Genomic DNA, 24,260 nt, shown 5'->3' on the forward strand with positions numbered 1-24,260 from the left:
CCGGGGCCGAAACCATGTGAACGATGCCGGTTTCAGGAGGCCCGAAGCAGCCGGGGAGGCAGAGGGCTTCGCTGAAGGAGTCGAAGCACCCGTCGATGTCGAAGCTGCAGGATCCGATGAAGCTTCCATCTTGAACATGGACTCCCACAGTAGACAGCGGCGCTTTAAACGCTCTCGCCGTCAGAGTGGAGCAAGGCCGGCACGATTTCGGGAAGTGATCTGGTCCCAGACACTGTAAGCAGCGTCGATGAGGGTCCGTGAGCGAAATCGCGCGCTGGCACTTGCTACACTTTTTAAAACCGGTAATCGGCCGGGACATAGGCCGGAAAAGCTCCGCCGCAAGGTCGAAGGCGCGGGGCCCCAGCCACGCGGCCGACCCGGTATCGGAAGGAAATATTTTTTTTTTTTTAAAAAAGAAATCAAAGAAAGAAATAAATGCACAGGAGAGCCAAAAGAACTCAACCCGCGGCAAAATAGAAGGCAAAAAAAGAGATTCAATGGGCGCAAATTGAAGATAGACTTCTCAGCTCCGCGGAAGAAAAAAACTGAGGAGACGCGCCCGGACCATCGGGCGAGAAGGCACCGGCGCATGCGTGGTGCGGGCATCTCGAAACTTCTGAGTTTCTTCAAGCAAGACATGCTTGCAAGATGTCCGTATTGGGGCTCTGTCGGATGACATCACCCACTAGTGAGAATACCTGCCTGCTTGTCCTGGGATAAAATACTATTGTCCTTAGCATATCTAGGTAATTTCACCGCCCCCTGCTGACTAATGGTGCACATGCGAAGGGGAGCCCTGCATGCTGACACCCGAAGCAGACATCAGTTCCCCCTCGAGGCCCCTGCTGCATCCATTGCTCGACACCCACAAAAAATGCACTTTTTCTGCTTTTTAGAAGTGCTCATAATGAACGTGCTGAAGACCCATGCGTATAAAAATGGCAGCCTCAGGCCCTTTTTATGCTCCTTTTATATTTTGTTTTGGGTTTTTTTTATATCTTCTCACAGCTCACCAGCTGTTATTAAGAGAGCAGACCCCACTATCGCTCTAAACTGTCGTCTGTGCCTAGCAGGTGGCTAGGCGTACAGTTGAGTCTCTTTTAAAGCAGACATAAGGGAAGGTGGGGGAAATGGGGAGGGATTTGACCATTCCAAGTGTGGCACCCCTGAGGTCGGTAGGACCAAGCTCTGTCCTAACAGCAAAAGGGACAAGATTCACTAATCAGATCCAACAGGGCCTAACAAACCTCAGCACAGACTGCACAAGCTATCACTCCACCTGTTGGAGACTGAGAATAGACTGATTGTAGATGGGACTGCACAGCCCACTTGTACTGTAGCTAAAAGTCAATGTCTCAGTCTCCACCTGCTGGCAGAGAAATCTAAACCCATCTGTTCTGTGCCAGTCTGGAGGGACGATTAAGAAGCTAAGGAAAGCTGTATGTGGATTAACTTTGGAAGAGAGCGTGAACTCGCAGGCCTTGAGCATGCGCAGATGCTCAAGGCCCAGCAAAGAAGAGGAGGCAGATCTTCGGGCACCGGCATCAATGCACAGGACATGCCGGTGCCGGTGGCCAGATGGAAGTAAGAAGCCTGTTCGGGTGGGTCTGGGGATTTCAAATCGCGGAGGAGGGGGGGTGCCACTCGCAAATCAAGGCACGTTCGGTTTCCGAGGCGCCGATTTTATGAATGTTTTGCTCGTCTTGCAAAACTAGAAGGATGCTTGGATATAGAGCAGTGTGTTGCAAACTTTTTAAGCTGCTGGCACACTAGTCTCGGGGCTGTGATTGGAGGGCACCCGGAAATGCACAGACGTTGATGTGAATGACATCACGTCGATGTATGCGCATGTACGGATGTTCTTCAGCCATGAGCCCTGAGCACCTATTACCATTGAGAAGGAGCAGACGCCAGTGAGGAGAGGTGCAGGCGCGCCTCGCCATGATGAGAACGTCCCGTAATCAGTCAGCCTGTGCCGATGACACTCCTCCTCGCCGGCATCTTGGGGCACACCCGGAATCTTCCGGGGCACAGAGTTTGCGATACACTGATGTAGAGGGAGAAGAATGGCTAGCAGGAATAAGGAGGCAGTACTGTCTGTATAAGCCTCTGGTGAAACTTCATTTGAAGTACTACGTACAATTCTGGAAACTGCAACTTTAAAAGACAGTCATTCCAGAAAACTAGAATGGTCATTGGTCTCTTGTCACAAAAATAAGGATAGACATTTCAACAAGTATGCTTTGAAAGAAAGGTGGGAGAATTTCAAACTGAGACATTTAATACCTTTGTGGTTTGAATACTTGTACACAGGTGGAAAGTCTTAACTGAAAGGAAGATTGGGAGCAAAGGCTCATAGGATGAGATGTAGTAAACAGACAAGAGTAATCTAAGGAAATATTTATGAAAAGGGTTGTGAATGTGTGGAACAGACTCTAGCAACAGTGGTGGTGAAGGTTATTATCCCATTATTTCTTGAATTCAGTTACAAACAGAGGATCAGGGATTGTAGAGCTTAGTAGTTGGTATGGATGGGCAGACTAGATAGGTTTTTGTTTGTTTTTTTTTTAATTTGTGGTTTTTTTTTTTTTTAAATTTGCCATCAATTTTCTACATGGAAGCACAGAGAATGAACTTTCAAGACGTGTTTTGTTTTTAATATACAATTGTTGCTTTCTGTTTTTTAGTGGAATAGAGATGACAACAGCAGTAAATTTTGATTGTCAGTACACCTGAAATGGAAGATATGTAGCAAAACATATAAAAAACAAGCCAATTACATATACCTCTTGACGCCACCGAACAGGCAAGTGAAAGAGGGGTGTCCTTGGTACGTTCCGACTGTGCTTCTATATCTCCACCCTTTGTCTAGAAGAATTTCTTACCACTCCGACATGTCCAGCAGTAGCAGCCAAATAAGTGGTGTGAAACCTGATAGCAATGTAAGATACATTTTTATAACTACAAATTCTTTATTCAAATCAGTGCAAATAAGGAAGAATAAACAGGTGATAAAGGGCAATATTTTTCTTTGTTAGATTTTAAATTTAAAAGGTATTTATTTATATTCAATTTGTAGCTCCAAGGATGTTCAACACTGAAAAAAAAAAAATTCAAGTCAAGACAGCAAAAAAAATGTTGAACACAGCTCACCCATACAAATATCAAACCCAAATAACCAAAACAGCCAAACTAAAACAAAGGGTTCCTTTTATAAAGCCTGCATGGGAATGGTTAGTGTGGCTTTATAAAAGGAGCCTAAATTAACCAACAAAATTTATTTCTACTCAATCCCCCTTTCCACCACCACCACCGAGTAAAAGTCAGTCAGCTACAAGTTTCATTATGTCACAGACAGCCATAACGCGACATGGACCAATAGCAATACAGCATACTTGTTTCTGCAAGTGCGGTATGCAGCTGCAGGAAGGCTCTCAAAGAAGCTTGTTTGCATTACAAATGCTGTCCATGACCAAGGTAAGTTAGAAAATGGCCGGGGGGAGAGGGTTATTTATGTCCTCCTCTTCCACTGCCAACTCCAAGCTTTCCACTTAGTTTCACTATTTCATTTAGAATAGGCAGTTTGGGCCTGAATTCTTTAGACTCCACCTAAAAAAATCAGTGCCAACTAGGTGCGGTGCTAAGAACATAAGAACTGCCATCTCCGGATCACACCTTCGGTCCATCAAGTCCGGCGATCCGCCACATGCGGAGGCTCAGCCTGGTGTACATCTGGCATAATTTTAGTCACCCGTATCCCTCTATGCCTCTTGTAAGGAGATGTGCATCTAGTTTGCTTTTAAATCCTAGAACGGTGGATTCCGCAATAACCTACCTCTGGGGAGAGCATTCCAGGTGTCCACCACTCATTGCGTGAAGCAGAACTTCCTGATATTTGTCCTGGACTTGTCCCCCTTAGCTTCAGTCCATGTCCTCTTGTCCGTTGTCACATTGGACATTATAACTTCCTCTGGGAGAGCATTCCAGGTGTCCACCACTCGTTGCGTAGAAGCAGAACTTCCTGATATTATGTCCTGGACTTGTCCCCCCTTAGCTTCAGTCCATGTCCTATTCTATAAGTTAGACATCACTGCTATAGAATTCACACTTAGAGCCGCCTACGACTAGTCTTAAGCATTATAGGCGTCCTAAACTTAGGCACACCCTTAATTTATGCCATGGATTTCTTCGCCTAACATACCTGTGCCCGAGTTAGACACCTAACAGCATCTAATTTCACAAAGAGGTGCCTAGCTCAAAAACATACCCATGATCCACCCTAACCACATCCACTTTTAAATAGGTGCTTTGGGACTAGGTGTCTATCTTTTATATAATCATGTTTTTTAAGTCAGGGGCCTGTCCAATTAAAGCCAATTTTTTAGGTGGTTAAGTGCCAATTATTGCTACTAATTACCCTATAAATCAATTTAAGTGCCTACATCGGCTAGTTAGGCTGATGCAAGTGCATAACTTTAGGCGGACTATATAGAGTTCGTCATTCTTGTGTGTAATGCTCCCTTTGGGCTTGAGATCTTGTGTAAAAATTAATCTTAATACGATTAACACATTAAAAGTTTTAGTCACACAGAAAATTGTGATCAACAGCCGGGCCTCAACCTCCCCTTCCCCTCTGGCATTTTCTTAACTTGCTTGGGGTCACAAGCACGATCTTTAATGCAAACAGGTTCCTCCACTGGCCCTAAGAACTTCCTGCAGGTGTACCCTGACTCCTATGCGGCAACTTCCTGTTTCTGTGAGTGCAGGATGTGGCCGAAAGCGGGCTATCGGGGCTAGTGGAGAAAGCCTTTCTTGCTGACTTTTGGGTCTTGAATTTCCTTGGCCTTGGAGAACCTGAGTGCCACCACTACACTGATTGTTTTGTTTACAGGATGCAGAATGATGTAACCATGTTTCATTAACAGTAACTAGTCATAGCCAAACAGATGCACCAGCTCGCTGAAAAAGCTGCAAAATCAACTTGGAAGTGTCCACTCAATATCATTCCATGTCAGCATTAAACATTTGGGCTCCCACTTGGCTGTCAGCTTCTGCAAACCAGCTACTTAAGGATTATATACCCAACACTGTCCCTGGATATCTGTAGTGTCTCAGCAATTATTTTAGTCGATATTTGACATATCTGCTAAAGTCAACAATCTGGACATAGTCAAACAATTTCAGGGGTTGCATCATAGTAACATAACATAGTAGATGACGGCAGATAAAGACCCGAATGGCCTATCTAGTCTGCCCAATCTGATTCAATCTAAAAGTTTGTTGGGAGGTTTTTCCTTCTCCTCCTTAGTTATTTCTGGGCAAGAATCTAAAGCTCTGCCCGGTACTGTTCTTAGGTTCCAACTACTGAAGTCTCCGTCAAAGCTCACTCCAGTCCATCTATACCCTCCCAGTCATTGAAGCCCTCCCCAGCCATCCTCCCCCAATACAGCCTATATACAGACACAGACCATGCAAGTCTGCCCAGTACTGGCCTCAGTTCTTCAATATTTACTATTCTGATTCTAGATTCTCTGTATTCATCCCACGCTTTTTTGAACTCCATCACCTCTCTTGGGAGCACATTCCAGGCATCCACCACCCTCTCTGTACAAGAAGAATTTCCTTACATTGCTCTTGAGTCTACCACCCCTCACCCTCAAATTATTGTCCTCTGGTTTTACCCATTTTCCTTTCTCCGGAAAAGATTTTGTTCTACGTTTCATACCTTTCAACGTATTTGAGCGTCCTGAATCTTATCTCCCTGTCCCTCCTTTTCTCTATAGGTATATTATATTCAGGGTTTCCAGTCTCTCCTCATACGTCTTTGTCTGGCGCAAACCTCTTATAATTTTTGTCACCCTCCTTGGATTGCTTCAAGCTTTGTGGTGTCCTTCACCAGATACAGTCTCCAAAACTGAACACTGAATACTCCACATGGACCTCACCAACGACCTGTACAGGGGCATCACATCTTCGTTCTTCTACTGGTTATGCCTCTCTTTATACAGCCCAGCATCCTTCTGGCAGCAGCCACTGGCCTTGTCGCACTGTTTTTTCGCCTTTAGAATTTTCGGACTACTATCACCCCCAAGGTCCCTCTCATACATTCATGATTTCCTTTGACGTTTTCTTCTGCAGGGATATAGGACCTTCATGATGGCTTAGTTTGGCGTCATCAGCGAATAAGGTACATTGCCTTGGAGCCCTAGATTCATTAGGGATCTGACTCAAGGGCTCCAAGGCAAGGTAACCTTATTCGCTGATGAGCCAAACTATGCAATGTAGTAAACGGCTATAATCTTCAGGATGCTATGGAGCAAGACCTGCATACTTTAGAAAGTGGTCCTTGATCTGGCAGCTGGGCTTCAATGCCAAGAAATGTATAAGTCATGCATCTCGCAACGAAATCCTTGCAGAACTTACACCCTGAATGTGAGAACTTTAGCCAGGACTACGGCAGCCAGAACGAGACTTGGGAGTAATCATCAGTGCTGACATGAAAGCACCACTAAGTGGAGAAGGCTTCATCTAAAGCACGGCAAATGATAGGCTTGTATCAAGAGAAGCTTCGTCACAGGAAACCTGAAGTCATGATGCCACTGTTACAGAGCCCTGGTGAGGACCGCATCTGGAATACTGTGTTCAATTTGGAGGCCACATTACCGTAAGGATGTGCTCAGAGTTGAATCGGTTCAGCGGATGGCCACCAGGATGGTCTCAGGGCTGAAGGGTCTCCCGTACGAAGAAAGACTGAGCAAATTGCAGCTCTACACTCTCGAGGAGCGTAGGGAGAGGGGAGACATGATTGAGACATTTAAGTACATCATGGGACGGGTAGAGGTGGAAGATGATATCTTTCTTCTCAGGGGACCCTCGACCACAAGAGGACATCCGCTCAAGCTCAGGGGAGGGAAGTTCCGTGGAGACACAGGAAATACTTCTTCACGGAGAGAGTGATTGAGCATTGGAACGAGCTTCCAGTGCAGGTGGTCGAGGCACGCAGCATCTCAGACTTCAAGAACAAATGGGATACCTATGTGGGATCCCTACGAGGTCATGCCAAGGGATAGGGTCACTAGGACTGAATGAGCGGGTCAGTAGAGTGACAGTATAATTACAATTATTCTTTAGGGGGTCAGTAGATTTAAGAGGGTGGGTAAATAGTGTGGGCAGACTTGATGGGCTATGGCCCTTATCTGCCGTCATCTTTCTATGTTTCTATGCTTGGAGTTGTGCACTTGAAAATTCCACACTTTTCATTGACATGGTTCAATCAATGATCTGAAACAATGCCAAAACATTGATTCTGCCATAGCCATAGCATTATGATTCTGCAAATTGGTACTTTGCAAAATAAAACATTCTTTTCAGTTACAATGGCAAAATAATGTTCAATTTAGGAAGTTGGTTAGGCTGAAAACTTTTCAGCACCTCCTCATAGCTGTAGCAACAGGAGAGGCCTTTCTGTTTCATATTGTAAAATGGCAGCAGATAAAGACCTGCATGGTCCATCCAGTCCACACAAGGTTATCCGAGTCTTACCTGCTCCTCTGTGTGGGTTAGAGTCCTTCAAGATAAAAAGGTAAGCAAGCACAAAAGAAACTTGTGAAAATTTAAGTGAAGGAGTCACCCACAAAAGGGGGACATTTAGTGCTCATTTAGTCCATCATTTAGTCCATCATCTTTCAAGAGAGCGCTCCGTCCCTGCCCTAAACTATGCGGCAACTATACCCATAAAACAAAACTCCTTGAACCGACTAAATATCTTTATTAATCTATATATTAATAAAGATTAGCTAAAAATGTAAAGGTAAAATGAGAATTCAGCAATTTTTATAGCTTACCTTTCTTATCTCTGTGTTCAATATTAGCACCACGAGCAATAAGCACAGACACTAACTCCTCATGACCACCAGCACATGCCAGGGTTAATGCAGTATCATGATTACTCTCCGTCTAGAAATATAATTTTGTAAATTAAAAAAAGCATTCTAATTCAACTCACCCCACTCAATTCATTCTGGAGGAGTAAAACTATACCCAAGTACCATTACTTACATGAGCATCAATATCCACTGAAGGGTATGCAGGTAGTACAGATTGAGAGGCTGCGCTGCTTGGAGTCTGAGAACAAGGTTGTGGTGTAGGAGATACTGTAGTGTGTGGGGAGTCACTGGAGACTGTAGGCACTCTGCTACTCACCGCTGAAAAATATCAAAATAGTTGTTTAAATTGTTTAGTGAAAAGCTGGATTATAATTTTGATACCCAACAATCTTTATTCCAGCTGGGTGTGCTTAATATTTGATCATTACCGTAACCTACTGGGAGTTCTCTCAAATGTTAATAAGCTCAGTAAGTATTTGAAGTTTTAAAACTATAACTGTCTTATTAATTGCTTGTTCATTTATCTTCAGACAACCCTGACGCAGCCTTAGACAGACAAAACAAAGTCCTCCATCAGGTGTGCCAGAAGTGATCTTATGAATTAGTTTCCAAAAAGATTATGTCATCAATTTTTGCAAGTGTGCTTAAGAATCAAGACTTAGGTACAATTAAAAATGTATTTCTAATGATAACCCTGCATGTCTCCTGATTTCAAAATTTTTGTGGTCAAGGGTAATTTCCTCCTCTTATACAAGCTTAGCTTATTGAGCCCAATTGTTTTGTTTTTTCTTTTATTGTTTGTTCAAATACTGTTTGCTGCTAGACAGGCAGCCAGTGAAAGCGGCATAAAACTGATGAAATACTGCCTGTTGTACAATCTTAATTATCAGGCCACTCCAGGAAGACTTGTACACTTAACTCTGGTGGCACTTTTGTTAGTGTTTCAAGAGCTAGGAAAAATACATTTGCTTGTGCAGACTATGGCCTGGAATTCTTTACCACTTGAGGAGCAACTCTAATTTTTGTTGTTGTTTAAGTCTGGAAGGCAGAAAAGGTCCAGATTTTAAGAACTGCATCTGAAGGATTAGACAAGGGGGTGGGGATATACGGTAGTTCCCTTATGCAGTTATGAAATATCTCTTATGGAAATTTACCCTTTATGTGTCTTGCTATGACAGCTAATATGATATAGCAAAAAAAGATACAAATTTTGATTGATCTAACATAACTTTCTATGTTAAGATTTATAAACCACTTTCCTAATCCAATTAAAAATTGGTTATGGTTGAATAAAGTAATGACTTTCACTTTAATGTGTGTTACACTGAAACAATTACCAGTCAGCATACGGTAATGCATGTTTAATGCCACCTGAAGAAACAGGTCAAACTTTTTTGGGTTCCTCCTTTGTAAGACTTATTCTCACTGGACTTCTCTAGGACCAGCTCCAAGTATTAATTTGAGTGCATGATACAATATAATACCAAACTCTGAAGCCAATAACTTTACTGCCCTTCTGGAAGACACCTAGCAATATAAACTCACTGGTGTGTATGTCACCGACTTATCAGCTAGGTTAAGGCAATTGTTACTATGTCTACCCTTTAATCCAATTTATTAAAAACCAAGCACACAATTTTATATCTACTTTGTAGAATAAATATCAGGTTATTAGAGTTAATTTAGCTTATGCAGCTTATTCCTTACAGAGGTACTGCACGCACACAAGAATTTTATAAAAATAACTTCTTCTAAACATATAGAATACCTTACCCTTAAAGCATATGTTTTCAACTAGTCAGACTCTTAAAAGGAAAGTTGAAATGGTCTGGGGATTGGCTCATTTAGAGTTCTCATTTTAAATCTGTTCTTAAGCCACTATAGAAACAAAGACCATTACTGCCAATCCTGCTAAGTTTAGGTGGAATTACTTTTACATATAGGTGATATAGATCGGATAACTTTGTTCCTTATAAAAATGAAACCATAATTTTTAAAAAATGTTATGTTTACTCAGGTTCCCTTTGTCTAATATGTTCTGTTTAAACTATTCAGTATGACATACTTCATATGCAGTAATAGAGGAAGTCAGGATCTGTGCTCAGCTTCCTGTTGTAATAGAAATGGTACTTTACCTGAATCTGCATAATGACATTGTGATGTGTTTCTTGTAGAGCAGTGTATCGTAAACAGTGTACCTCCAGAAATTTCAGGTGTGCTGCAAGATGCTGAGGAGGAGAGGCGCTGGCTGACTGCCTACAGGACGTGCCTCTCGCAGTGCGAGGCATATCTTGTAAGCAATTAGCCAGTGCTTCCTCTTCTCTCCGCACGTCTTTCCTGCTGGCACTCCCTACTGGCAGCTCAGGGTCCGTCTGGAGGGCCTTCGCGCATGCGTGGATGTTGATGTCATGCATGTGACAACGCACACTTCCGGGATGCCTCAAGCCGTGGCCACTATGTTTAGTATGCCACGGCTCGACAAAGTTTGCGGGACACTGGTGTAGAGAACAGAGGTGGTAATTTTCAAAGAAGAAGGAGTTATGAGGCTAACGAGAGTGGATCTGAATATCTTACAAAATAATCTTGGAATGTACAAGGAGATGAAAAGGACATTCTGCAACTGTTCCACACTACAGAGTCCTTTATGCCAAACTAAACAAAAATAAGAACACTTAGCTAGAGTTCATGCAAGCAGCATAAATAGCTGAATTTAAGCACAAGATAAGTGCAAAAGGCACAACTTCTTCACTTTAGAGTAATTCCATGATTTAAGTTTTTGCATTGAAGGAATAGCACTTGGTAATCTCCTGGGTGTGTGTACTTTATTTAGTGTGCTGGCCAGACGATAAGGGGAGTAGAGTCTGGAACAAAAGTGGCGCAGTTGATGGTTGTGAGGAACTGCAAAGAGGTCCACCTGAGGAGTGCCCCACTGAGCAAAGACAGACCGGAGAGTGGCAGGATCATGGGTCCATTCGTGAGGTTGAAGAATTCTGCTGAGGTTGTCTACTAAGGAATTCTGTTCGGCCTGAATGTAAACAGCCTTCAGGAAGAGACTGCGAGATGTCGCCCAAGCCCAAATCCTTTGGGCCTCCTGACACAAGAGGCGAGAGCCCGTCCCTTCCTGTTTGTTGATGTAGTACATGGCTACTTGATTGTGCACAGAAGAAGAACCTGGGGACAGAGAAGATGGTGAAACGACCTGAGAGCATAGAACATTGCTGAGTTCCAGGAAATTGATGTGATGTGTGCGTTCCTGGACCGTCCAAAGACCTTGTGTGTGAAGGTGGTCCATGTGAGCCCCCCAGGCATAAGGGAAGCATCCATGGTGATGATCTTGGAATGGGGAGGCAGATGGAAGAGAAGACCTCTGGAAATATTGGAGGTTCGACCACCATTGCAGAGACAGTTGAAGAGACGATGTTACAGATATGCGACGTGAAAGAGGATCTGTCGCCTGTGACCATTGAGTGGCCAAGGTCCACTGAGGAGTACGAAGGTGGAGACGGGTGAGAGGAGTGACCTGCACCGTCGAGGCCATGTGACCCAAAAGAACCATCATCTATCGGGCCGAAATGGAGTGCTGAAAGAGCACATGATGACAGAGGTGGAGCAGTGTCTGCAGACGGTTGGAGGGAAGTAACGCCCTCATGAGGTTGGTGTTGAGTATCGCTCCAATGAATTGGAGTCACTGAGTGGGAAGGAGATGCGACTTCGGGTAATTGATCTCGAACCCAAGGATGTGAAGGAAGGAGATGGTGTGGCTGGTGGCTTGAACCACTTGCTGAAATGAAGGAGCCTTGATTAGCCAGTCGTCCAGGTAAAGGAAAACTTGGAGACTGTGAGACCTGAGAAAGGCAGCTACTACTATCAGACACTTGGTGAATACCCGTGGACATGAGGCGAGGCCAAAGGGTTGCACTCGGTATTGATAATGACGGTGATGGATCTGAAATCTGAGATACCATCTGGAGTTCAGATGTATGGGTATGTGAGTGTAGGCCTCTCTGAGGTCGAGGGAGCATAGCCAGTCGCCCTGAGTGAGAAGGGGATAAAGCGTGGCAAAATAGAGCATTCTGAACTTCTCCCTGACTAAACACTTGCTGAGGTCCCTGAGATCCAAGATAGGTCTGAGATCTCCCGTGTTTTTGGGAACCAGAAAATAACGGGAGTAAAATCCCTGCCCCCTCTGATCTAGAGGAACGTCCTCTATGGCGTTCAGAAGAAGAAGGGATTGGACGTCCTGAAGGAGTAGGGAGGACAGAGGAGTTGGAAGCAGACTCTTTTGGAGGATTTTCTGGTGGAAGAGTCTGGAAATTGAGAGAATAACCGTGACGAATGATGTTTAGCACCCATTGGTCTGAGGTGATGAGTTCTCAACGGTCGAGAAAGATGTGAAGACGTCCTCTGATAGGTTGGGGCAGAGGAGAAGACGGTGGGAGACTGGCTATGTTCCGGAGAAGCAAGTCAAAAGGGCTGTGTGGGTTTTGGTTGAGCAGCTGGTTTTACAGGTTGCTGCTGTTGTTGACGAGCCTGTTGATGCTGCTGCTGACGTGGTCTCCTAGGTTGATGCTGAGGAGGATGAAGAGGTCGAGCAGAGTAGCGGCGTTGGTAAGATAAGTACTGATGGAAAGGGCAAGCAGGTGGAGGCTTCTTCTTGTTCTTCAGCAAGGTATCCCACCGGGTCTCATGGGCAGACAGTTTTTGCGTGGTGGTGTCCAAGGATTCTCCAAACAACTCGTCACCCAAGCAAGGAGCGTTTGCAAGGCGGTCTTGGTGATTGACATCGAGTTCCGAGACCCGAAGCCAAGTTAGGCAGCGCATGGCAACCACCATGGCAATAGCCCTGGAGGTCAGTTCGAATGTGTCGTAAATGGAACGGACTGTGAACTTTCGAAGCTGTAGCAAACTGGAAGTATACTGCTGGAATAAGGGTATCTTATGCTCATGAAGATATTTTTGGAGAGAAGACAGCTGTTGGATTAAATGTTTCAGAAAGAAGGAAAAATGAAAAGCATAATTGCCTGAACGATTGGCCAGCATAGCATTTTGGTATAAACGTTTGCCAAATTTATCCATGGTCTTACCCTCTCTGCCAGGAGGGACCGAGGCATAGACACTAGTGCCTGCAGCCTTCTTTAAGGTGGATTCATGCGGGAGTTGTGGTTTGTCAAAGCCCGGAATAGGGATAACCTTGTACAGTGTGTCCAATTTCCTTGAAGCTCCTGGAATTGTTAAAGGGGTCTCCAAGTTTCCCTCAGAATGTCATGCAGGGGTAACTTGAGGAACTCCTTTGGAGGTTGATCAAAATCCAGGGCTTCAAGGAAAGCCTGAGATTTTTTTTGAGTCAGACTCCAAAGGTATGGAGAGGGAGTCAGACATTTCCCTCAAGAATTTAGTAAAGGAGGACTGATCAGGTTTACTAGTCGGCTCCTGGAGAGAAAGATCTTCCTCATAAGAAGAAACAACCTCATCTGTACCCACAGGCTCTTCAGAGTCGTCCCACAAGTCAGGGTCACGTACCTGAGAACCTCGACCTCGAGAAATCGGAGTCGAGGATTCACCATGTAGAGATTTGCATACCGACTTCCCGGAGCGCATGGAGGCGGTAACGGGAGAAGTGACATGGTGCCTAGTGGGATCGGAAGACGGTGCCGATTCGGAGGCCATCTGCACCGCATGGTGCAAGGTTCTCGGTTCCGCTGATAAAACAGGAATGGAAGCGGAGGTAGTGTGAACCGATGCCGAGAGTGTCGACGCCGACAACAGAGGTTGGGCAACCATCGGTACTGTATGCTCAGATCGGACCGGGACTGGAAGGTTCGGTGCTAGCAGAGCAGGAAGAAGCTGTTGCAATTGCTCCTGAAGCTGGACCTGGAGGATAGCCGCAATGCAATCATCCAAAGAAGGCACCGGTACCGCTTTCTTTTTCTTCGGTACCTGTGGTGCCGTTCGATGCTCGGAAGATGAGGAGGCTGATGATGTGGCACTCACCTCAATAGGAGTGGAGCGTTTACATGGGCGCCTCGAGGCCGGCAGGACTGGGCTCACTGCAGGATCGGCCGGAGGACGCTCCAGGGAAGAGGAAGGCTTCTTAGCCGGCTTACCTGGGGGATGCGACACCGGAGGAAGGTCGGGCGGTGTCGAAAGAGTCGGTGCCGATTTAGAGGGGGCAGCCGACATTGGAGTGGATGTCGATGGTTCCATCCCGGCACCGAAGAGAAGTTTTTGTTGTATTTGCCGGTTCTTCAAGGTGCGCTTTTTAAGAGAAGCGCAACGGGTGTAAGATGAAGCCCTATGATCCAGACCCAGGCACTGGAGACACCAATTGTGGGGGGTCGGTCAAAGAGATGGGGCGCGCACACCGCTGACACTTCTTGAATCCCGGCTGCGGGGGTATGAAGGTGAACACGGCCTCCGCTAAATCGAAGGTGGAGGCTATAATTGTGCCAACAGGCCTCGCCGGAGCGAGACAAAATAAACGATAAAAAGAAAGATTTTTTTTTTTTATAGAAACAAAAAGAAAACAAGGAAGAGTAAACTTCCACAAAAATACACGTGAGCCGGAAGGCAAGAGAAAAATTTTCAACGGCCGTTGAAAAAAACACGTCTTCTTAGCTCCGCGGAAACTAAGAAACTGGGGACCGTGCGCCTCCGTCGGGCGGGAAGATACTCGCGCATGCGTGGTGCGGCCTACTAGAACTTTCTAAGTTCTTAGAGTGCAATCACTCTAAAATTGTCCGTACCGGGGCTCCATCGGTGCTGTCACCCATCAGTTAAGAATATGCTGCCTGCTTGTCCTGGGATAATGTATCTACAGAAACAGGCTCCCCCCCCCCCCCCCCCCTCTAAATCCCAGCATGTACTATTTGGAGCCAATTCTACTTGTGGGGAAAACGCTATATGCATGTTTTATTTGTAATCAGCTTTGGTTTAAAGCAGAATAGAAATTTTTAAAATAACTAGGCCCCCTTTTTACTAAACTGTGATAGCAGTTATTAGCACAGGGAGCCGTGCTGAATGCTCCGCGCTGCTCCCAACGCTCATAGGAACTCTATGAGCGTTGGGAGCAGCGCATAGCATTCAGCACGGCACCCTGCGCTAATAACCACTATCATGATTTAGTAAGGGGGGGGGGGGTTAAATATACTGCTTTATTCAGGAAAAGAACCCACAAAAAACGCAGGTGCAAATTTTGGGTACTATGTCCTAGGATAATAATCAAAGCAAAACTACATACATCATTTTGATTACTGGTGCAGTGCTTGTAGGTACAAACTGTGCACCTAGGTGGGCAGCTTATAACCCCAGAATCATCCTCTGCATATTTATCCCTTTACAAATACTTCAATATAAAGATTTACAAGTGTCATTCCCAAATGCATGTAATAACTTACCTGTATTGTTTCTTTAAATGCGTTATATGCTTAATACTCATAAGTCAGGTATAAACACCATTTTCTTTACATCTATTAGACAGGTCTTTTTGCTTGATGTCTCTGTACTTTCATTTGCATCTGAGGATATTTTTTCTTTTCTGGTGGCATACTTCATACCTGAATCCTTTGAGTATTACCACCACCGGTTCAAACTATGTACAGCTTCCTCAGAGTATACAAGTGCATCTTGTAGTCTAGTTTGGCACTGTCAGCTATGACAAGTTATTTACTTTAAAAGCAAAATATGGAATGGACTAGAGGTCATTACATGGAATTCAGAAGCAAGAACTATCTGCAAGTAGTTCTATTTCATAATGCTATATCAAAGCACCACAGTAATCTCTCTTGGGCATACTGCTAGGTGCAGATTCAGGTCTTCTAGAGCAGTGTTCTTCAACCGCCAGTCTGTAGAAATTTTCTTCCAGTCCACAGGGCTGGCACGTCCATTGGGCCCAAGACAGTGCTCTTCAGCCTTCAGTCCATGGTGTGATCAATACGGTGTCTTCGGGCCGGCTCCCTGAGTGCTGCAGTGCACAAAGCCGTGGGAAAAGGCTCCTATACGCATCCTGCGCCTGATCTGGAAGCCTTCTCTCTGATGTCACAACGTCAAAGGGAAGGCTTCCAGATGAGGCAAGGGACGCGCATGAGAAGCCGCTGCCCACAGCTTTGTGCACTACAGCACTCAGGGAGACGGCCCGAAGATACTGCGTTAATCGCACTGTGGACCGGTCCAAAGATAACACAGGGGGGCAAGGCCAGAAGGCAAGGCACAGCATGGCAGGAGAAAGACAACAGTAGGGGGAATGATTTTATTTTTTTATTTAGTGATCGATTTACATCTACAGTCTGTTCAGGAAGAAATGCATTTGTTTCTTTTCCTCTGGGGTCGTATTGCTTGTAGAGTCTTGCATCTTAGGATTTGTTTGTAAATATTAGTACTTTTAGTTTTTGGTCCTGCATTTGAATGGAGGTATCTGTTTTCTGGTAGGAATGAATGTGGAAAAGTATACAGTGTGCTTTGTGTATTTTAATTTTGTGGTTAACCATTATGTGTTGTTAATACGATTATATTGTGTGTGTGTGTGTGTGTATATGAATGGAAAATGAATGGAAAAAATGGTGTTACAATTAGTACTATTATGGGGGCGGGGTCTGGGGTAAAGATGAGCACGACTTAGCCCAGCGTTCTTCAACTGCCGGTCCACAAAATAATTATTTTATTTCTACCGGTCCATAGGTGTCAAAAGGTTGAAGAACACTGTTCTAGAGGATAAGGGATCTTTTACCTATAATTTCTACAGAGCTAACCAGTGAAGAAAGTGATAGCCCAAAAAGTAAACAACAAAACAAAAAAAACACACAGGTGATAAAAACCATCTTAAACTCCCTCTAATTTAAGAATGTACCTGCAAATGAGCTGTACTGAACTATATAGTGTACAATTGTGTTCACTAGGATAAATATGACACTTAAAATGATCACACTGCCTTCCTTCCTTCACCACACCAGACTTCTAATCTATGAAGTTCATCTTTTAATAGCAACACAAATATCAGTCTCAGGCAACTGTAGGGCATTTTTCCAAATCTTGAATATTCTAAACCAAACATTTCAATTGCAGGGATTTTTTTTAAGGGAAATTAGTTGTTTAAATCAAACACTGCCCAAATTGCTAAATCTCCATAATACATATTCAGATAACCTACCAGTAACTATAAATTTTGACTTCAGCAGGCTGACTTTATTTTTTTGGTCTTGGTTAGTCCCCATATTCTATTTTGAACTTATTCTACACTCACTCATGATCATTTATGATAAGAGATTAAGACGTAAGACAAGATTAGAAGTGAAGAGCCCAACATTAATTTTCCTCAACCCTCAGGAAACCTGTGGCCTGCAGTAGCTACTACAATGATTAATTCTTTTTTCCCTAGGTGCTTGCCATTTCTATAGCAATTCAAGGTCTTCAGAGCTCTGACATCAGGCTGGCACTATTTGAACACATGAAACCAAAACCACTGCACTTTAAGAAGGAAGCACACTTGCTTCACCCTCCCCTTTTTTAACAAATGTTTTCAAACCACACATTCAGATAAGAAAAAAAAATGCAAACAGAAAAGCACACACTTATTTCTTAACCTACCTGCCATTATGTCATCAAGGGTGTCTGTAAGCGTCTGTGCTGGAGTTGCAACCATTAATCCTTCTGGTGCTTGAACTAACAGCCCCTGCCCATGTCCAGCAATTGGCTGCTGTTCTGCAATTGGCTGATTACCCAAAACTTTCTCCAGTTCGACAGAAATGGCTGCTGTACACCCTAAATTACTGGAGAGATTAGGAAGTGGAGCTGGTAAAAGTTGGACAGGTGCACAGCCCATTTGTTCTGCGGGTACTTGTAACTGCTGTTGACTATCTTTAGGCAAGACAGTGTCTACCTGAGGCAACTTTGAAAAGTTCTCCTCTGGTGGACATTCTTCTGCTTCTACTTGTGGGAAAACACCTCTATGCGGACACTGCTGCTGCAAAAGTTGGGGCACTTCCTTCTGACCTTTGGTCTCCAAATATTCTTTGGTAAACTGCTGTTGAGTTTTCATCTGCAACTGCCTCTCCACCTTCTGCAGCTCTTTCAATATTTTCTTTTTCTTTTGGACTTGCTCCTCTCTGTTTTTTTTCAGTTCTTCAATCTTATCTTTGTTTAAGGGTTCACCTTGAATCAACTCCAATGACTTAAGTTGCGCTTTCTCAATGGCACTTATTCTCTGTCCAAGTTCATTAAGTTTGCCCTCTGTCTCTTCAACTATACACTCCAAAGGTTGGTATGGATGAAATGGCGACAGTAGGTCCTGATCTGCTACTTGCTGGGAACTTGGCTTCTGCTTGGATGAACCTAAGCACATGAAAAATTTTTGAAAAAATGCCATGCCATAGGAAAAAATAGAAAAATAATAATAAAAAAAAAAAGTTAACCCACTTTACCACCACCCACTTTAGAACCACCCGTCAAATTTCTCCTAAATATTGTCCAGTTATCAGATCTATAATCCAACAAAATTTTAAACCTGTTATGCAAACTAGTTTAAGGGTATTATCAATAACAAATACTTCTTGATCTTCAAAATAACAAACCTAACCAATCACAAAACCTTTTAAAGAGAAATTCTTTAGTCCTGCTGAAAAAAAAAAAGAAAAAAAAGGTACACATTGTTAGATAAAGTAAAACAAAACTTACTACTACTTTTAAAATCAGAGCACCTGGGCCAACAAGTCAACCTCTGGCACCAATTAATTTTCAAATTAGTATAGAAGAGAAAAAAAAAAAAAAAATTTAAATTGAATCAGGTTGGGCAGACTGGATGGACCATTCGGGTCTTTATCTGCCGTCCTCTACTATGTTACTATGTTTAAAGTAATCTTTGGTCTGTGATGAGATCTATAGAGACTACCACAACCTAACAAACTACATAGTTTATTTAGATATTAAATATGTGCATGTGGCAAGGGGGCATGAATAGGGCAAGGCCAAAACACACAGATTCCCTATTTCAACATGGAAATGCTGATCTGCTGTTAGTGATCTGTAACGTGTTGCTAAAATTATCTGTAGCACTTGAAGATTGGAGGGTGACCAATGTTACGCTGGTATTTAAAAAAAGGGGATCCATAGGAGATCGGGGAAATTACAGACTGATAAGCCTCAGTCTTACTTCAGTGCCAGGCAAATAATGGAAACAATTACAGAACATAAAATTTTAGAACACAAACATGATTTAATGGAACAGTCATAATGAGTTCAGCTAAGGGAGGTCTTGCCTCACCAATCTGCTCGATTTCTTTGAAGATGTGAACAAACATGTGGATAAAGGTGATTCGGTTGATGTAGTATATCTAGATTTTCAGAAAGCTTTTGGCAAAATTTCCTTGAGAGGATACTGAGAAAATTAAAGTGCCATGGGATAAAAGACAATGTTCAGTTGTGGATTAGAAACTGGTTATTGGACAGAAAACAGAGGTTAAGGTTAAATGGCCATTTTTCTCAATGGAGGATGGTAAATAGTAGAGTGCCTCAAGACCAAAAAATCAAACAGGATGTTAGGAATTATTTAAAAAGGGATGGTTTAAAGACTAAGAATGTTATAATGCCCCTGTATTGCGACCTCATCTGCAGTATTGCGTTCAATTCTGGTCTCCTTATCTCAAGAAAAAGATATAGCAGCACTAGAAAAGGTTCAAAGAAGAACCACCAAGATGATAAAGGGGATGGAATTCCTCTCGTATGAGGAAATGCTAAAAAGGTTAGGGCTCTTCAGCTTGAAGACTACAAAATCCTGAGTGGCGTAGAAGGGGTACAAGTGGATTGATTTTTCACTCTGTCAAAAATTACAAAGACTAAGTAGCACTCCCAAGTTACAAGGAAATACTTTTAAAACCAATAGGAGGAAATATTTTTTCACTCAGAATAGTTAAGCTCTGGAACACATTGCCATAGGTTGTAGAAAGAGCAGATAACATAGCTGGTTTTAAGAAAGGTTTGGACAATTTCCTGGAGGAAAAGTCCATAGTCTGTTATTGAGAATGACATGGGGGAAGCCACTGCTTGCCCTGGATTGGCAGCATGGAATGTTGCTACTCCTTGGATTTTGGCCAGGTACTAGGGACCTGGATTTGCCACCGTAAGAATGGGCTACTGGGTTTGATGGACCATTGGTATGACCCAGTAAGGCTATTCTTATCTTCTTACATTGCCTTAGGAGACTTCACTCATTGTTTAAAGAAAAACAATTTCTATTCTAGTCCAAGCTCCTGTGCTTTCAAAGTTAGGTTATTGTAATGGTCTTTTTTTACCTCCTTTCCACTAAGCTGATTTTAAGATAGCCCTGTTTATCCCAACATAGATTCTACCAAATGATTGCAGTTTAATTGAGCACATATGTTTTTTTTAAGATTTGACTGTTTTTATTAGAATTATTATGATGGTTTTATTAGAATTGTTATTAGATGTTGATTGATTACTTTTGCTTTTACTCTTTTCTATCCTATTTTTAAATGGAGTTCCTTTCCTGATGAATATGTATTATATTGTACACCACTTGGATCCTTTTTAAGGCTATTATGTGGTATAGAAAGTTTTTAATTAACATAAACATAGTGCTGACACTTATGATGTGTATATTGCCATGATGGTCATGTTATCAATACTACTAATTTCTATAGCGCTACTAGACATACTCAACAGCACTGTACACATTATATGTAAGCACTCCCTCTGTCCCTAGTGGGCTTACAGTTTATTTGTACCTGGGGCAACAGAGGAGAGGGTTAAGTGACTTGCCCAAGGTCACAAGGAGTTGCAGTGGGAATTGAACCCTGTTCACTAGGAACAAAATCCACTGCACTAACCATTAGAATGGAGGCTCCTGCTGCACAGTCAGTACATGCCCATTCCTGAATGTATTTTAATCAAGGCTTTATAGCCACATATCCTTTTCTAAAATAGTAGTAGAAATTGAAATGTCCAAACCTAGATGGTATGCCTAACTTCTATCTAGGTTTATAGCCTAATAGATACATAAAGCAGTTTCAAGGTTATAAGACTACTAAAATATTAAATTTTACATTATGTAAGGCATTTGTGGTGAGAAACATTTTATAAGAACTCTGAAAATCGCAATACTTGTATGTTGGCATAATAATGCATCTTGTAGTTTCACAATATTTGATTTCTTGGTTAGACTGCTTGTTTCAAAAACTTAATAGGGCTGTTAAATTGCTATACTTTGTTATAGTGGTATTTTAATCTAAGTATACTTTTAAAAAATAGTTTACAGGTATTTAGGTATTTTGAATATTTGCTACTGTCTAACCTTCCCAATGCCAGACTAGTCCAGACAAGTGGGTTATATCCCCTTCTAGCAGGTAGATAAATAAGTTCAGGGCTGGGAGCTGCTTTCAACTCATCAATATTTCTGACTCCAGCAAGTGATGCAGGTATGTGGATTGGTGCAGCAGGATTGCTGGGCCCCAGGGCAGTGGTCTCTAGACATCCCTTCCCATGGATGTCTGGTAGAACAGTGTTCTTAACATTTTCTAATGTAAGAACTCGGTCTTTTTCTAAGAATCTATGTAAAAATACCTGTACTAAATGAAATTGGAAACATGAATTTCATATAACCACAGAATTGTAAGGTTAGTTGATATTGGTTTTCAAGATCTGTATAATTAAAAGGCCAACAATGTATTAAGTGATGCATTAAGATAGTCAAGTTGAATGCATTTGTGATAACTGCTTTAACATGGAAATGCTGCTCAAATTGTAGACCAGCTTATTCCTATTACAATTACTTATAACTTAATTGTATATTCAGATTGAACTGTTTGCAAAATAGGCTAATGTATTAACTACAATATGATCACTCTTTCCACAAAAGATACCATTTGACCTAGAAATAAGGAATCTAAAGTAAGAGTCAAATTTATCTAGCCATTGTCTTGGAACAGAAAATGGTACAGTCATAATGAACCTACTGTAAGTCAGGTATGGGAACAGAGTGGCAGTTTAAAGAGTTCTCCCAAATCAGAGTTTGATTTCCTCAGCCATAAGCTTGTGATGCTTAATTTATTTCCATTTGGCTAAATTACCATGAAGGTACACAAAGAAACAAAGGTTTTGTGCTGAAGGTGAAGGACAATGGCCACGGGCACTATCCCAGATGTCTAGATATTAGTAGCTTGTACTCCAACAGAGTCTGTTCTTATTTGAACAAAATTAGATTTACCATATGGCTCCAGAAAAAGGAGGATGGCTTGTGATATCCAAGTTTTACTTCCATTAGTTTCAATGGAAGTAAAACCTAGATGTTTCAATCTGTCCTCTTTCTGGAGCCATACGGTAACCCTAAACAGAATACAACTGCCTGCTAGAGTTCAGAGAGCAAATTTTATGAAGTACAATTAGGAAACAATTATATCCAGACAAAATGTTAAAACAAAGTCCATATTGGATAAAGATGTACATACACTATACAGCCAGCTCCCCCTGTTTTAGAAAGCAAATCATCTTGTATTAGAGGTATTTAAGAAGTAAAATTAGAGAAAACCTCTGCCAAATAATATTTAAGAGAGTGGGATCCAGAACGGAGTTTCAAACAAGTTTAAACATTTTCCAAAATAGCTGGTTCCCTCACCTTGTCTTTCCTTTACAAAACAAAGCAGCAAAATAAGAGAACAGGGGTGCTTTAAAGGGATTAGAAACTAACACCAAATTCCCTCCTTCTGTTTATCTATAACAGGAAAAAGAATCAATACCCTATGAAGACTCAGGTACAAAAGGAGAAATTTAGTCCCTCCAGACCGGCACAGAATAGATGGGTTTACGCTCCTCTGCCAGCAGGTAAAGACTAAGACATAATGACTTTTGGCAATAGTACAAGTGGGCTGTGCAGTGCCATCTGCAATCAGTCTGATGAATAGCTAAGCAGAACCTAACTAAAAGAAAGAAAATTAGCAGGTAAGAACCTAATTTCTCCTACTTTATTGTCCCTCCAGACCGGCACAGAATAGATGAGACGTACTAAAGCAGTACCCATCAAGGGTGGGACCCTGAAGGGCCGCCACAAGAATACACTCACCAAATACTGTGTCCCAACGCACCTGAATGTCTACACTAGTGGTTCCCAAACCTGTCTTGGGGGACCCCCAGCCAGTCAGGTTTTCAAGATATCCCTAATGAATATGCATGAGAGATTTGCATACCTGTCACTTCCATTATATGCAAATCTCTCTCATGCATATTCATTAGGGATATCTTGAAAACCTGACTGGCTGGGGATCCCCCAGGACAGGTTTGGGAACCACTGGTCTACACTGTATACTAACTGCAGCTTTACAGATATCCATAGAAGGCACAAGAGAAGAATCAGCCCAAGAAGCTGCCTGCCCCTGAGTGGAAGGTATGTCGAAGCGATAAATTCCTTGGTAAAGCATGCAATCAGTCTTGGAAGCACCGTCCCCCTTACAAGGACACACTAAAATGACAAAAAGGCGATCTGACTGATGGGGCTCCCGAGTCCGCTGAACATAAGCACAAAGAACTCTACAGACATCCAATTTGCGCAACTGCCTCTGCTCCAAAGAGCCAGGTCTGCGTACTATGGGCACCTGGGCCAGTTTGGAGCCACCAGGATCATGCGGCCTGCATGCCGAGCAATGCAAAGAAGGACTCTGCCCACTAGAGGCCACAGAGGAAATACATACAGCAGGCTGACCGTCAGCCAAGGCTGCACCAGAGCATTCAGTCTCTTGGCCTGGTAAGCCCTGCGCCGACTGAAGAACCTTGATGTGTTGGCATTGACACTTGTGGCCATGAGGTCCATGACCAGCAGGCCCCAGGCCTGATCAACTCGAAGTCTTCCAACCCAAGACACCACTCTCTGGGATCCAGCACATGATGACTAAGTCCGACTACACATTGTCCACTCCCGCTATGTGGGAGACCAAGATGTCCAGAAGATGAGCCTCTGCCCATTCCATCAGAAGAGTTGCCTCCTGAGCTACCAGATGACTCTTGGTTTCCCCCTGACAATTGGCATAAGCCACCGGTGTGGCATTGTCAAGAGAGAATCTGAACTGACTTGCCCTCCAGCAAGTTTCAAGTTTCAAGTTTATTGATTTTTGATATCCCGATCATAAAACAAATATCTGACCGGTTAACAATTTAAAAAATAGAATTTCAAATAAGAAAGAAAGAACAAGTTATTGGTGTGTTGGAAGGAGTAACGAAAACATATTAGACATATACTGACAAACATGACCGTGAGGAAAATTTGGAAGGAGGGAAAAAGTTACATAATATTAGAGGAAATGAGATAGAGGGAAGGGATAGTACATGAAGGACAAGGGTGCAAGGAAAGCCAGAAACGCCAACCGAATGGCTCTGGTCTCC

The 24,260-nt window shown here is 42.9% G+C and overlaps 1 protein-coding gene across 1 annotated transcript in view; it reads right to left on the reverse strand.

The window, feature by feature from the left end:
• LOC117351828 (ankyrin repeat and KH domain-containing protein 1-like) overlaps positions 1-24,260 on the reverse strand; it is a 167,376-nt gene that overhangs the window by 70,906 nt on the left and 72,210 nt on the right. The window contains 7 exon segments of the mRNA XM_033927673.1: positions 1,892-2,157; positions 2,787-2,880; positions 2,883-2,917; positions 2,920-2,931; positions 7,845-7,956; positions 8,059-8,204; positions 17,466-18,209. Coding sequence (XP_033783564.1) covers positions 1,892-2,157; positions 2,787-2,880; positions 2,883-2,917; positions 2,920-2,931; positions 7,845-7,956; positions 8,059-8,204; positions 17,466-18,209 — 1,409 coding nt within the window.

The sequence above is a fragment of the Geotrypetes seraphini genome, chromosome 18, assembly GCF_902459505.1.
Source record: "Geotrypetes seraphini chromosome 18, aGeoSer1.1, whole genome shotgun sequence".
Classification (NCBI taxonomy): domain Eukaryota; kingdom Metazoa; phylum Chordata; class Amphibia; order Gymnophiona; family Dermophiidae; genus Geotrypetes; species Geotrypetes seraphini.